This window comes from Oreochromis aureus, linkage group 23, assembly GCF_013358895.1.
Source record: "Oreochromis aureus strain Israel breed Guangdong linkage group 23, ZZ_aureus, whole genome shotgun sequence".
In the NCBI taxonomy this organism is placed as follows: Eukaryota; Metazoa; Chordata; class Actinopteri; order Cichliformes; family Cichlidae; genus Oreochromis; species Oreochromis aureus.
The window spans coordinates 11,737,040-11,751,133 of NC_052963.1; the positions used below are offsets into that span (position 1 = coordinate 11,737,040).

At 43.5% G+C, this 14,094-nt stretch overlaps 1 protein-coding gene across 1 annotated transcript in view; it reads left to right on the top strand.

The window, feature by feature from the left end:
- The window catches only part of pard3ba (par-3 family cell polarity regulator beta a), a 196,539-nt gene that overhangs the window by 164,957 nt on the left and 17,488 nt on the right, over positions 1–14,094 (top strand). The window contains exon 23 of the mRNA XM_031738444.2: positions 13,111–13,187. Coding sequence (XP_031594304.1) covers positions 13,111–13,187 — 77 coding nt within the window. The remainder of the gene's footprint in view (positions 1–13,110; positions 13,188–14,094) is intronic.

Consider the following 14,094-nt stretch of genomic DNA (forward strand, 5'->3'; position numbering starts at 1 on the left):
AGTTTTCTATGAGAGCAACAAACCATTAACGTTGCACATATACAGCAAGGGATAATGTAGCTTACTATAATTAGTGAACATAGATCGACTGACATCAGTTAAGCATCAGCTGAAAGTATCACTCTCTGGTTGTTGCCAACCGTTCCAGGCTTGCAGTTTAACTGCTATAACCTTTGTGTTAAGAAAAAAAACTAATTTCCTGATGTCTAAGCTCAACGGGGGGTCAATTCAGGCTTTTTTTGGCCGCCAGGCTTGTAAATCACTGGTTAAAGTCCTGTCTTCTATACTGCTGCTGACAAATTGTTGTATTTCCTTGACTTGTAACCTAAAGTATAATGTGTCTTTGCCCCCCTGCTGTCTCAGCTGCCAGTCGAACACGTACAACAGCCCGCCCACTCAGAGGTCCAGAGGCTTTTCTTCCTCTCAGTAATAATACACACACACACACACACACACACACACATATGTATGTATATATATATATATATATATGTAAACCTCATTTTCACATCCCTTTTTTAAAGCTGGACTTTAATAGAAGACTAGGAATGAAGTGTCCTTTCTCAGCAGAACAAGGGAGCGGTTGTGTAATGCACGAGGCGGTGTGGTTGTCAAAGCTTTGTTTTCATCCCATGCATGCAGTCTCTCTGCCTCTCCTTCTTGCTCGGCTCTGCACTGGTCAGTTAATTAGAAACTTTTCAGGTAAAATGTTAAAAATGTCGGTTTGTAAAGAAAAGAGAGGGTGAACGAGGCTGAGCTGCTAGTTTGTGCATGTTGGAGAAGGTGAGCGAGTGAGAGCGCGAGCAGCTGGTCCGGGGGTGTTTCTCGGAAGGAGGCTGCACTAATGTTAGACTAATGTTAGTGTTAATCAGGTTAGCATATGCCCAATGCATGTGCGTGTGCGCATGTGTGCGAGTTTGTGCTGTTCCTGCACCTGCACTGTGAAAATGAGGAAACAGAAGAAGTCTGGACGCAATAAAAAAATGATGTAGTCCCTCCCAGGTTTAAAATTAGGTAAATAAATACAACCTGAATAACCAACAACACACGACATATTACGCTTGTCGGTATTTATTCAGCAAAAGCTAAGCTAACAGCTTGTAGAACCAGTGTTACCAGTAATAACATGGATTTATCATGTCCTGTGTGAATTCACCAGTATCTCCCATCACATTAAATACAGATTTTTTTATGCTTTCAATCAAGCTGAGCTCTGGGCCTTGGGATTCGTTCCTTTTTTCAACCATTCTGTTGCAGATTTGCTGCAGTGTTTGGCTACAAAACAAGCCCAAATCATCACCCCTCCACCTCCGTGCTTGACAGTTTCTGTGAGGTGTTTATGATGATATCACAGCCAGACATCTCCACTTTGGTCTCACCTGTGAAATGGACACTGCTCTAGAAAGCTTGTGGTTTGTTCAAATGCAGGCTTTCTCCTAAAAACACTTCCAGATAAGTGACAAAATCTCAGTGTGCAGTCAGATCGGTCCATCCCGAGCATGAACCTCCTAAACGTGTACACATTTAATCACAGTGCACTGCGCAAAAATTAGTCAGGAAACAAATGCATAAACTGCACAGAAGCCAACATGCACATATGTATGAACACCCGCTCAGTCACATTTTATTACCGACTTTTAAGAGGTAACATGCCACAAACACATAAAACCCACACAGCTCACAATCAACCATGGAAAAGAAACAAGTCTAGACACGCATAAGCAGGCGCACACACACACACACACACACACACACACACACACACACACACACACACACACACACACACACAATCATCATCAAAGGGCTGCAAACCTCAGCTTTGGCCAGACTGAAGCTGTTTTCAGAGTTCATTTCACTGCAGGAGGCTGCAGCCAAATCCAGGCTGGCAGCAAACACAAAACTTTTTGAGGAGAATCCCATAATTCAGTAATTACAAGACATGCAGTCTCCTCATCCTGGTTTCCTTTTAACCCCCTCTGAGATCACTCTCGCACCCTTAAACGTAAAACACACTCTAGATTTTCTGTTATACACACACACGCCCGTCTTATCCTGTACAACAGTTGAGCCCTGCGCTGATTAAAGAGTGCCCGTTGGTCCCTAACTCTAACTGTGGACCAGGCTGCTATTCTGGCTCATAAAATTACACAGGCCCCACCACAAGTTAGTGTTTGGGTCACGCAGCCCAGAATAACTTCGAACAAGCTACTGTGCCCAGCTACTGGAAAACAGACCGAACAGGATGAAATGACAGAGGAGAACTGAGTCGGGAGGCGGGGCTTACAGGAGACTGTTCTTTGTTAATGCAGGGCTTGATGTGATAATTATAAAGGGAAGGATGTGCTGCAGAGATTGCCCCTTCTTACAAGCCATTTAGTCCAGCTTTCAGCCTTGTCAGATCGTTTTATTCCTTTCCACTGAGGTGAGATAATTCACTGGTTTGCAATGCAAATGTAATTGCCGGTTGCACTTATACCATGAGCTCTTCCAGAACAAGGAATTATCGGGAAATTGTGATTCATGAATATTCTGCAAACAAGTAAAATTGAACTGTTTCCAGTTAAAAGTCCTCTTTACCAGCCCCCAGAAGGTCACGGGGACATTAGGGGAGGGCAGTACGTACTTGCATCATGTTAGCATGTTAGCTTTTTGACAGAGTACATCAGCTTGAAAAAGGCTGTTGATTTTCTATTGTGATCCCCTTGCAAAAGCAAAGGGGAAAAAAAGACTACTGTGGAGCAATTATCTCTCCATCCCATAGTCTGCATGTAAAAGATGAATGCTGCCAATGTTATATCACACTCTGGTTTGTGGACCAACACCTTAAAGCTTCAAGCAGTAAGAAGTCCAACAGCTAACACTAGCTAGATTGGTTAGCAAGGTGCATCAGTAGATATGGGTTCAATGCACAGACACACAGTTAAATGGTAGCATGCAGATGAAAAATAAGAATTTTACTGTGAAATTACCTGCAGCAAATCATAGTTATTATGCAATGATTGCAATAAAAATGCCTCTTAAGGCACCAAGCCGAGCAAACACTTTGCAGCCTAGCCGTCACCTCTCTGTCCCTCAAAATGTCCATGCCCGTGTTTGTATTAGGGCTTACCTTTAAGTCTTAATCCAAGTTAAATGAGTGGGTTATGTAATATATCACACCCTGTATAATTATGGAAAAAAAAGTTGGAAATCTTTGTGCTCTTTTTCTTTGCTCTGGTTTATCCAAATTCACATTAGGCCTCGCAGAATCGTCATGCTCATTCGGTGCAGTTTCTGAAATTTCACAGAGTCTGAGCAGGTCGGCGGGTGTTGTGTATTGTTTGACATCGTCTGCTTTCTTGGCCATTGCTTGATTGGTACACATACGAGCACTCCCTGTTCCAGCATCTCCGAAGCGCACCGACTCCGACTCGAGCACCGGCTGAACTCCTGTTCACACTCCTGGGAGACAAAGACAAGAGTTGAACAGCTCGTTCCAGCATTATGTTTCTACCCGCTGCTATCAAGTATTCTCACACACACGTATAACATCTTTCTCCCTCTTTTCTCCCTACAAAGTCACAATGAGTGATTCCATCCACGGACTCCTCCTCCTCTGTCCTTGTCTCTCCAGCTCATCCCTGAGGCTCCACGTTTCTCTCTCGCTTCTTTTTTTGTTTTAAGTCACTTCATTCCAATGCTGCACAGCAACCGGGTGATTTTTTTTTCTTTTCTTTTTTTCCCCTCCCTCTCTCCCGCTTCTCCATCTGGGCCAGCAAAGGCCTACAGGGACTTATTTGGTGTCTGTCTTTATCCCCACAGCTCGTCTGTGGCCTACGGGCAAACTGCAGAGTGTGATCTGTCTGCGAGCAGATAAAAATCTCCCGTTCTCTTCAGTGCTCGTGCCCACTCTCACTTCAAAGCACTTCACCGCGCTATGTTTAGATTTAAGAAGATGGAGTTTCGACAGGGTCAGCTACGTGTTTGTGTTGTCTCCGCTGAGGTCACATTTCCGCCGTCGTTTTAAATCATGACACCATTCCTCTCAAAGGTGCCAGTGTGCACAATGGGCATTTCTGTTGTAGCACCTGCATTTTCAAGGTAATGTCAAGTTCTTACAGTTTTTTTTCTTTTTATATTTCAAGCTTTTACCTCTAAAAAAGAGGCATTAAATGCAGGCACTTGTTGTTCCTAAAGTCATATTTTTATAGAGAAATCTAAAAGGATAAGCGTGATTTATTTCATCACTTAAGGCTCTGAGTGTCTTCCTAATTGACTTTTAAATCAAGTGGCTGGAACACTAAACAGGCCACTTCATCACCCCCCTCCACCCAAAAATCTGGGGTTTTGTGTATTGTCTGTACTTCACAAAGAAAATTGCTGCCAGCAGTGAGCTGGGAGGCGAAAGGGACATCATGGGCCAAGAGGATGCAGTGCTGGCAAACATCTGCAAGTACTGCACTCTGCAGAGGAAATTGCTTCTTTGCTAAATTTCCAGAGAGAGTTAGAGGGAGTTGGCTTCTAGGTAGCTTCTGCTAATGCGCCATCATACAAGGAGCAATGTTTTTTGGGGAAAAAAAACACTTTTCTGTGGATTTTTCCCATTCCCATTAATTGTTTTTGGAACTAAAAAAATCTGGAAAAGCCTGGACAAAATATAAGTAAGAAAGATGCACCTAGGGATACATCGGGAAATCAGATTTTGGGGGTCTTTTTTTTACTGACCCTTTCAAACCACTGCAGTAATCCTCTTCTTTAAAGGTCCTGAAGTTGGCAGGGCTTGCATCAAAGCATCTGAAGGTCAAACAGATCAACCTCACGACATTTTCAGCAGGCCATTGGAGAGCATGAGTAGCTGGATTCAATCATCAAAGACTCCGTCGCCGGTGGTGGCGTCAACCCCCACATCTGCAAATCTGTGACCGGAAGGAGAAAACAACGGAGGACTGTTTAACGCGTGCTGTGGAGATGATGCCTTCTCAGAGCACAAACGCATGACTCAGCACAGCTGGACGGGGAACTGGCAGAGTGATGCTGCTGGTTTGGTTTTTTCTGTTTTTTCTAAAACCTGGTTTGAACTTTAAGGCTGTTTCTGGACTTGTGCACACTCTCTGGTTGCATCACAGGGGAAAAAAATCTGTTTCTTACACACATGAAGACATACCTTTTGGAGGTGTCATAACCTGGAAAGAGGGGACACAAACCATCTGCACACACACACACACACGCAGTGGTATTTGGATGTTATTTCAGTGAACAGTGGGAGGCTAACAGAACCGCAGAGGAAGACAGGAACAGGGACACAGACCCAGTAAATAAACAACACCCCATGGCCACTGCCATGGCCACACACACTAACACACATGGAACAGGTTTAGGATCCATGTTGATTGAAGATAGGTGCGACAGCAAAGCACACCAACATGTAAGTTCCCATTCTGATGTCAAAGGCTCCTTTCCACAGGTTACTGGAACTGGAACTTACTGATTTGGTTAAACATAACATCTTAACATATTGTTAATGCTACAGTCACACAAGGGGAAAGCAGCGGTTGAAGGCTGTGGCACAGCCAAATTTGTTGTAATCTCATTGCCTTTGAGCTAGTTGCTTCAAAGACAGACTAGGTCATCTTCAGAGTGACTTTTTTGCATCAAGACAGCATTAAAACATCAATAAGTTAGTCTGCTATCAGCTTTAAATTGATTGGGGCTACGTTAGTAATTAATTGTTATAAAATTTCAAAAATCAGAAAGCTGTTACCGTCTGCATACGAAGAAATTCGCATTAACTACTCGCATTCAGAGTCCAATAAGGACCTCTTAGATTTGAAACAGAAATTCAGGAATAGTGCTGAACTCGCTACAGGTCAGCAGCTCACCTGTAGAGTGACACCGTATAGGACTGTAACCCCAATACACCACCAAAGAAGTTGAATCCTGTGTTGCAAACAGACATATAGATGAGTTGCATTGATCTGGGCAGGCTGACTCAGCATGTTGGCAAACTGTGCATTTTTAAATTAGACTAGCAAGTATTTGCTAACTAGTGATTGTTTGGAGACCAGTTGCAACCAGAAAGGTTTTATACACGAGGACTAAAAACATATAAATGAATAATATAGCAACAACCATTAGCCCACCATCATGACGGGTCTCCACTGCTGTTTTGCTGCTGTGCTGTGTGCCTGAGAGCAGCAAGCAGCAGGTACTCTGACACCGAGCTGACATAAAAGTGTACATACATTATGGGGCATAAATAAAGCACTTAGGTATATTTTCAGTTCTTTTAGTTTGAGGAGTACCTGCTGAACTCTGCAGTCTCTACTGTGCCATCTCTCTTTCTCTTTATTTTAAATCTCTGTGAGTACGCTATGATAGAAGTATCATTATCAGGGGATGAACACGAGGCTCTCTGCAGACATCCTCATTGCCCTCCGAGGTCTGTGCAGACACTACATTACAATGCACCAACTATGCATTAGTCCTCCAGGTGGACTTGGAGGGGAGGGAAAAAAAATAAGTATAATAGGAACAGCTACTCACCTCTGATGTCTGCAGCTGTCTATATGTGCGTCAGCAGGAGGGTAAAATCCCAGCCTCAGTCTCTTTATTACCCACAGAAAGGCTCAACAGTGTTAAAGAGAAAGATGCAAGCACCAATGTGTATGTGCGGTCAGACTGACTAGCAAAACATGGAAACAGCCACATCTGTGAACACCATCGCCCGGCCGTGTTTAAAATCTCATATTTGGAACCAATAATTCATCAAAAAATCCAGCTGCTTTGCACAGATGCTTTAACTTTAAAAGACAAGCCTACTTTGAATGCTGCGTCATCATTCTTGGCTGATGGCAGCTTAAACAAATCAAATCCTCTCTCACTCTCTCTGTGTTTGTCCACTTTTAGCCAGTAGCGTCACTGGTTTTCACAGAGATGTGCACAATGTTGTGTTGAGTATGCTTCCTCTCTCGCTTCTCTGATGCATGTAAAACATTCAGTCTATTTGGAGTTCATGTAAACAGTTTGAAAGTTTAAACCGGAGAAAATGTATTTGGACAGATAAATTAGCTTTGCGTGCGGCTGCGGCAAAGCATACGAGTCACCAGCGCCGCTCTGAACACTCTGTAGCTAATGAGACAAAATATCTGTTCGCCCCGTTTGTTTCATCCTTACATGGACCTCTAGCACACTCGTCTAGTCAGAGCCTGAACTCAACTGTACGGAAATGTAAAGAGCCATTGGAAGGTCAGAAGCTGAGGCCTGCACAAACACTAACAATGATGACAATTACCAGCAGATTGGCCTATTACCAAACTAGACTGCATTCCAGTCTGAGTGTGTGTAACCTTTGGTCCCCGTGTGTGTGTATGTGTGTGTGTACCATCTGCTGCTAACGAGCTCTGTGTGAGCAGGGTCCAGGTGTGGGAGTGTTTAGTGTACACTGGGGGGCAAGTGAGCCTCCTGTTTGTGATCCGCACACACAGAGCCCTCCTAATTCGACATAATCTTGTGTGCCGACGGGCTCGATTCGGCTTAGCATGAAAGAGGTGCTTCGACCTTTTCGAGCATGAGCTGGTTATTAGCTGGTAACTATGCCAACAAACTGTCTCACAAGAACACTGCAAATCTAAGAATTTTGCCCGGGAAAAAAAACTTTATTTTGGAAAGACGCTCACCCCAGTGGCTATGCAAAATAAAGGGAAAAAATACACGAGAATGAAAAATAGAAATAGAAAAATCACTGCTTTGGACCTGACATAGTTATCAGTGGTTAATATGAGTATTAATACTCAAACTACTACTATTGTTCCTCTTATCTTGCCCTAGTCGAGCTATATGATCATGTAAGGATTTCCACAGCCAAATTTGAGGACCCTCGATGTGGATGCAGAAGCGGTAAAATGTTGCTGCAGATGTGCATCTCTATCTTTAAAAAACTGCAAAATAAGACACTGACTTTGGCGGAGGATGCTCTCGCAGATTAACGATGATACCTAGAGTCTATCAAGCAATCCACTAATGCTGACGTTGGAAACAACTTATCCCTAAGAACGTTAAAGCCAACGGAAAAGAAGTCGTCTTAACTTTACCGTCACTCAACCCTAAATAGGATTAGAGCTTAAAAAAAGCGCACAGCTGTTGTGCTTGTCTACATTTAAAAACCGTGGTTGAAATTTAAAGATTTGTTCACCTCAAGAAGTGCTTTTCAAAGCTTTCAGGTGAGAAAGCACCCACTCAAAGAGAACGTACAGTGTCAGATTTAGCTCTGTAGTCATTAACATTTTAAAGCCATGTTTGGATGAAACTTGTTTTTGCAGGTGTGTTGCGTGTTTGAATATATAAATATATAAATATATATATATATGGATGTGGTGGTTTCTTTATGTTTAAAACTCCAGCTGTCAGCAACTAGTGGCAGCAGTAGTCAGATACTCTTTGGCTCTCAGGTTCCTGCTTTGTTTGGTCTTCTCTTCTGCATGTGCTTCATATTTACAGCTTCTTTCCCCTCTTCTGTTTTCTCTCCCTCTTGCGCTTATCTATTCTATCTCCTCCCACGGGGGAGTCAGCAAAATCTCATCACAGTGATTTTTAGGGAGGGTGGGGGGAGAGAGAGGATGGATATCGGGTGGGTTCCGCCTCATCGTGCCAGTCGGATGCGGGGCTCGCGGGGTGATGTTGCCAACAGGAGGTGGGCATGGGGTGCCAGGCACAGGCTCCATACTGAGACACATGCTTAATTAGCATCCGAGATGGATGGAGGGAGGAAGAAAAGCATGGATGGATGGCAATACAGGAGGCTAATTATGCCGTTTGAAAAGAGACGGCGGAGTAAAGCGTCTTGGAAAAGGCGAATCTTAGCATCTCAGTCGGAGAATGAAAGCGCTGCTCAGGCATTGTGTCAAAGCACTTGGACTCTCATTTGAGGCTTATTGTATATATGAACATAGCAAATTTCCAGCACAGCCAAAAGTGCTTCAAGAAATTCATTTCCTGAGCTCTGGCAATGCTTTCTGATGAATGCGACAGCTGCGCTGCTAGAGCTGAGTGGTGTGTGTTTTTCAATGCGTATCATCTGGCACTGTCAAGGCAAAGCTTTCTAATTTGGAAAAATGGAAAAGTGGCATTCTGCTCATTCACACTCGCGCACGTGCCAACCATTCTGTCATTGCGAGCGTTTGTCAACTGGCGAACTGCGGCACGTGCGATGACTCGACACAATTATAGACTTTATATCCTCTGTTATGTTTAGGCTCATTTGCTTTCCCACGATGAGAGAGTATAAAAAGCAGTCTCTGGATATTCTTATTGTAAGGTTTTAGTGCAAATTACACACAAATAAATGCAGATGAACACAGAGGAAGTGCAAGCAAGATTAAAAGGGGGGCAGATTATGCTCATTTGCCACCTTCATGTTTTTTCCTTGGTCTTCATTAGAGTAGCTTTGCATGATTCATGGTTCAAACTAATCTCCCTTCTTCTTCTTCTGAGCCTCACACTTCATCTGCAGTCTGAAATAAGCTCACCTGGGTTATAGCAGCTTTCCTCTGATTGGCTGCCCCTCAGAAGGTTTGAACTGCAGGTGGGTGGAGCTTCTGTGTGGGCAACTACTTCTGATGTTTAATATGAGCACCCACTATTGCACTAACAGTGTTAATATGACAGAAAATAAGGTAAAGCATTATTAGGTCCCCCTTTAGTTTCACCATATGGCACTACTCCCTATCATTGGTGTGCATGTGCAGAATCTGGCTTTCTTTCAGCTACCGCCTGCACATGACATTAACTTTGGCAGTGATAGCTGCACAGGCACAGCAGCAGCCATGCTGTACATACACACAGTGTTTTATATGAAGACGTCAGGTTGATCACCAAGACGCGTGAGGAAAAGTGCATTTGATCCCTCTCCACCTTTCTGAAGTTCTTTTGCTCACTGACCGCCTCCTCAGAAGTCTGACTGCTGCATTTCCCCTCTTAACCGAGATGAATTTCATATTGCTGTTTTACCAGTTGCCATGGTGAGACCGAGACTTGTTTCGTGTGTTTGTTTACTTGCATGTGTGTGTCTGTGTACACCGCAGCAGTATTTCAAGGCACATCATCTGGCACTAAAGCCGGCTGTCTAATTTAGGGGGAAATGGGCTTCCGTCTGAAAAGCATCCATATGACAGGCATCCGTAATGTGTGTTTGGTGTGTGTGCGTGTGTGTTTGTGAGTTAATAAAGGGATCATCCAGACCTTTGGCTGCAGGCTATTATGTTAATACAATCAATGGACAAAGAATTTCACTCATTTTATCTAAACACACATTTCCTCTTCTCCTCATCATTCTCTTCCTTTTCCTCCTCCTCCTCCCATTTTTTGTCTGTTCACAGTCAGAAGATGTATTACGGCTTGTCCAACACACAGACACACACAGAAGGTCTTCCACCTGAGTCCCAGATTCTTGCTGCTGCTAATGCCCCCTTTACCTCACATTATTATGCATCTCTTTGCATAATGGCCCCTTCTCTCGCGCACACGCTGCCATCCAAAGATGGAGAGTTCACTTTCTGACATTATATTAAAACTGCACACAGACACACGCGCACACAGCCCTCATGACTAGCACAATATTAGCATACTATATACACACACAGGCACAAAGCCACTTCAGCGAGTCAAGTAGCAGCCTTGCCCTAGCCATGGCTCTGATGTGCTTCACTTCCTGGCTCCCATTCAGAGGCATTAGAGCTCTCTACATTACAGAGACATGCTAATGATATCTGGTAATGCGCCACTGCAGCATTGACATGCAGAATGAGTTTGAACTCATACATACATGCAAAACAGAGCGATAGACTGGTCTTGCATGAAGTCATGCGGACTCTTTTCATAGTGTGTCTGTGGTTTTAAATGCTGTGTACGTTTGCTGGCTTGCATCGTTTCGATAGCCTGGATCAAACGTACGGCTGTTTGCCTTTTTCAGATTTCCGGGTGAGCATCTGTCAAATTCACGATTAGCTTGTTTATGTCAGTTATTGTGCATATGGTTGCTTTTGTGTGTTTGACCAGCTTTCTAGCGCGTGCGTGTTGTGCTGCAGTGGTGGATGGCACGTTTGACCATTGAAATGTCGATTGGGTAAACAGTCTGTGTTTGTATGTGAAAACTGAGAGTCCAGAATACAGATAATTGAAACTCTGTGTTCTCCCCATGTCTCTGCCTGCACACTCCTCCCTCCTCTCGTGCCCTCAGGGACGGCTTGTTTAAAGCCATTTGTATTGTCGAGATCTTGGAGCACGTGCACTTGTATGCAGCTAAATTTGATGGTAAACGTTAGACTTCAGTTCCCATTAAGTTGGATGATGGTGTTTCATCCCTCGACACAGACTTAGAGCAGAGGACTTGAGCTGTTTTGGAGGCTTATGGTGCAATCACTGTGCTAAAACACCGATGCATCTCAAATTCCCCTCATTTGTACAAATCCTTAATGAAATCCAAAAATGTCTTGGATCAGGGGTGTCAAACATAAGGTCCGGGGGCTAGAATCAGCCCGCCAAAGACTCCAATCTGTCCCACTTGATGTCTTAGGAAAATGTGCAGAGGGGCATAGATTTTAGACTTTTAGCTTGTATATTCATGAGTTTTAGAGCTTTTCCTCCCGTTAAATACCTCCTCATTCATACTACACCAAAGTAAATAAATAATAGATAAAGAATGAGATGACAGAAATACAGATATACTAGAGATATATGTTTTTATGGCGGGTCCAAAGCATAAATTTTAATTATTACAGGACAGTCTGAGCCATTTTCTGTAATTTTACAAACCTATTACTTACTTTTTAGTCCCAACATGTCACGCTAACAGATTTCTTCCATTTACTCCAGCAGTGTTTCAACATCATGTAGAAAAACTGACACTGCTACATGTTTAAATGCTTTTGTCCAGCAGGACTCAATTTCCAGCTTCCAGTACAAAGGATGAAATGGTGAATGTGATAAAAAATAAGAGCTTCTTAGCACACCTACTTATTATTTTATTATTATTATTATTATTATATCCTTTATTTAAACATGTAGCCTCATTGAGATCAAGGTCTTTCTTTCCAGAGAGATCTCAACCAAAAGAAACATGCGAGGATTGAAACAGCTACATAATAAAAGGCCGCATTATACATGATCACAAATTCAGACAGAAATCTACGAGAGTCGTTGCAGATGGACAAAAATCTAATATTGGGAGCAGAGTGCACCGTGCAGTGACCTGCAAGTCTGTATCGTGGTCAGGAACATAAGAAAATGAACATAGGTTGTTTATTTTTTTTTAATTGGCTCTCATGCCCTGTATGGAAATGTCTGTATTCATCATGGGTTTTCTACATTTATTCACATTTCCCTTCCTCTGTAAGTAATTACAGAGAGCAGGCGATAACCTGTTATCCAGGAAAACAACGGAGAGACTTGGAGAAAGAAAGGTGGGGGGAAAAAGAAATTTAGCCGATTGTTTTTCTGCTGCGGTGTTTCAGTGAGGATGAAAAGTTGACCTGAAAATGCACGGCTGTGTACCAACCCATGTGGAAACTGTCTTTGCTGATTTATCCACCTAAGCATGTGGACGGCTTTAATCATTCGGTCACTTCCTGGTGATGGCCTCTCTGATGAGAAACATATCAACCGTCTTTTCAAATCATACTTTGAATTTCTTGTTCTTTTTTTTTTTTTTTTTACACATGGCTGGCATGTTTGAAAGAACTGTACACACACACACACGCACATTTATCAAAGGGGTACAGCATCCACTTGGAGGCGAGTGTTTATGTTACCACATGTGGGGCATTCCACGACTCCTCGCTCTCTAATTTTTGTTTATACTGAAACCTTAAGGCTGCACACGAAAGCACGCGTGCTTTGAATGCTTAATGTGCATCAACAGATTTAAATTACCACCGGACTACTGAAATATTACTGAGGTTAAACATGTAGCCTAAGGACATGTGTGGTCTGCACTGCAGGGTTTAGCTCCTTAAATAGGCCTAAAACTTTTATTCTTTCAGGTGACTTCCATCGAGGGCGTTGTGGGTTCGTTGTTCGTTGTTTGGGCCATTTTGATTTGTTTACTTACATTGCTCGTCCTGTGTTTCCTCACAGATGGCACCCAGAGGAGCCGACTCTCGCCCTGACCACCAGTATGAAGAAATAGACCGACAGTACCTCACACAGCCCAGGTGAGACAGCTGTGTGTGTGTGTGCCTGTTTTATTCTTCAGAGCAGGAAATGAAGGGATAACTTTTTGCCACTCCCTCCCTTTGTGTCTCCCCCACTCTCACAAGCACACACACACACACTCACACAGAGCGCAGCACAGACTAATCCTCTTTGGAGCTTATAATTAAATCTGGAGTGTTTGCCTTGGGAGTGTCTACTCATCCCAGGAATAGGACTGATCAGCTCTCCAGAGAGCAGGGCACAGGCAGAAGGATCTCTCTCCCACAGACACAATCATGGAGGATGGTTTGCTCCCATGCAGGATGTATAACCTCTAGTGTGGGTTTAATGGAATTGCACATTCCTCCTGTTTGCTTAACCGTGCTCTTGTCAAGCTATATAGCCCATATACATTTGCCCAACCACGCCAGAATATTCACTGTCTTATGCGTGTAAGCGTGTGTATGCACATGCTGAGCAAACGCCATTTTCGTGATGTTCGCGGCCCGGCAGCTAAGTGGAGCGTGGAGTGGCACTGTGCATGGAAAGCGAGAGGAGGAGAATGAGGAAAAGAGGGGACACCGGGATGGAGAGCAGGAGAGTGAGAAAAAGAGAACAGTCATTTCACGGGTTATTGCCCCTCCTGATATGACAGGCACCAGGGAGCGCAGACATCAGCACCAGCTCAGGGGGTACGAAGCGCACTGAGAATCTGAGAGAGAGAAAGCAAAGGAGAAAGAAGGACATAACCAAGCTGCGCAGGGATAGAGAGATTATCCAGCTGTAACTAGGGGGACAAACCCAAATGGAGGCAGGCTGAAGGAGATTTGAATGACCTTTGACAGACCAAAGCTTCCCTTTTATTGCACTGTGATAATCCATCAGTCAGGTTAGCAAGTAAAAGTAAAACAACTTTAAGTCATTTCA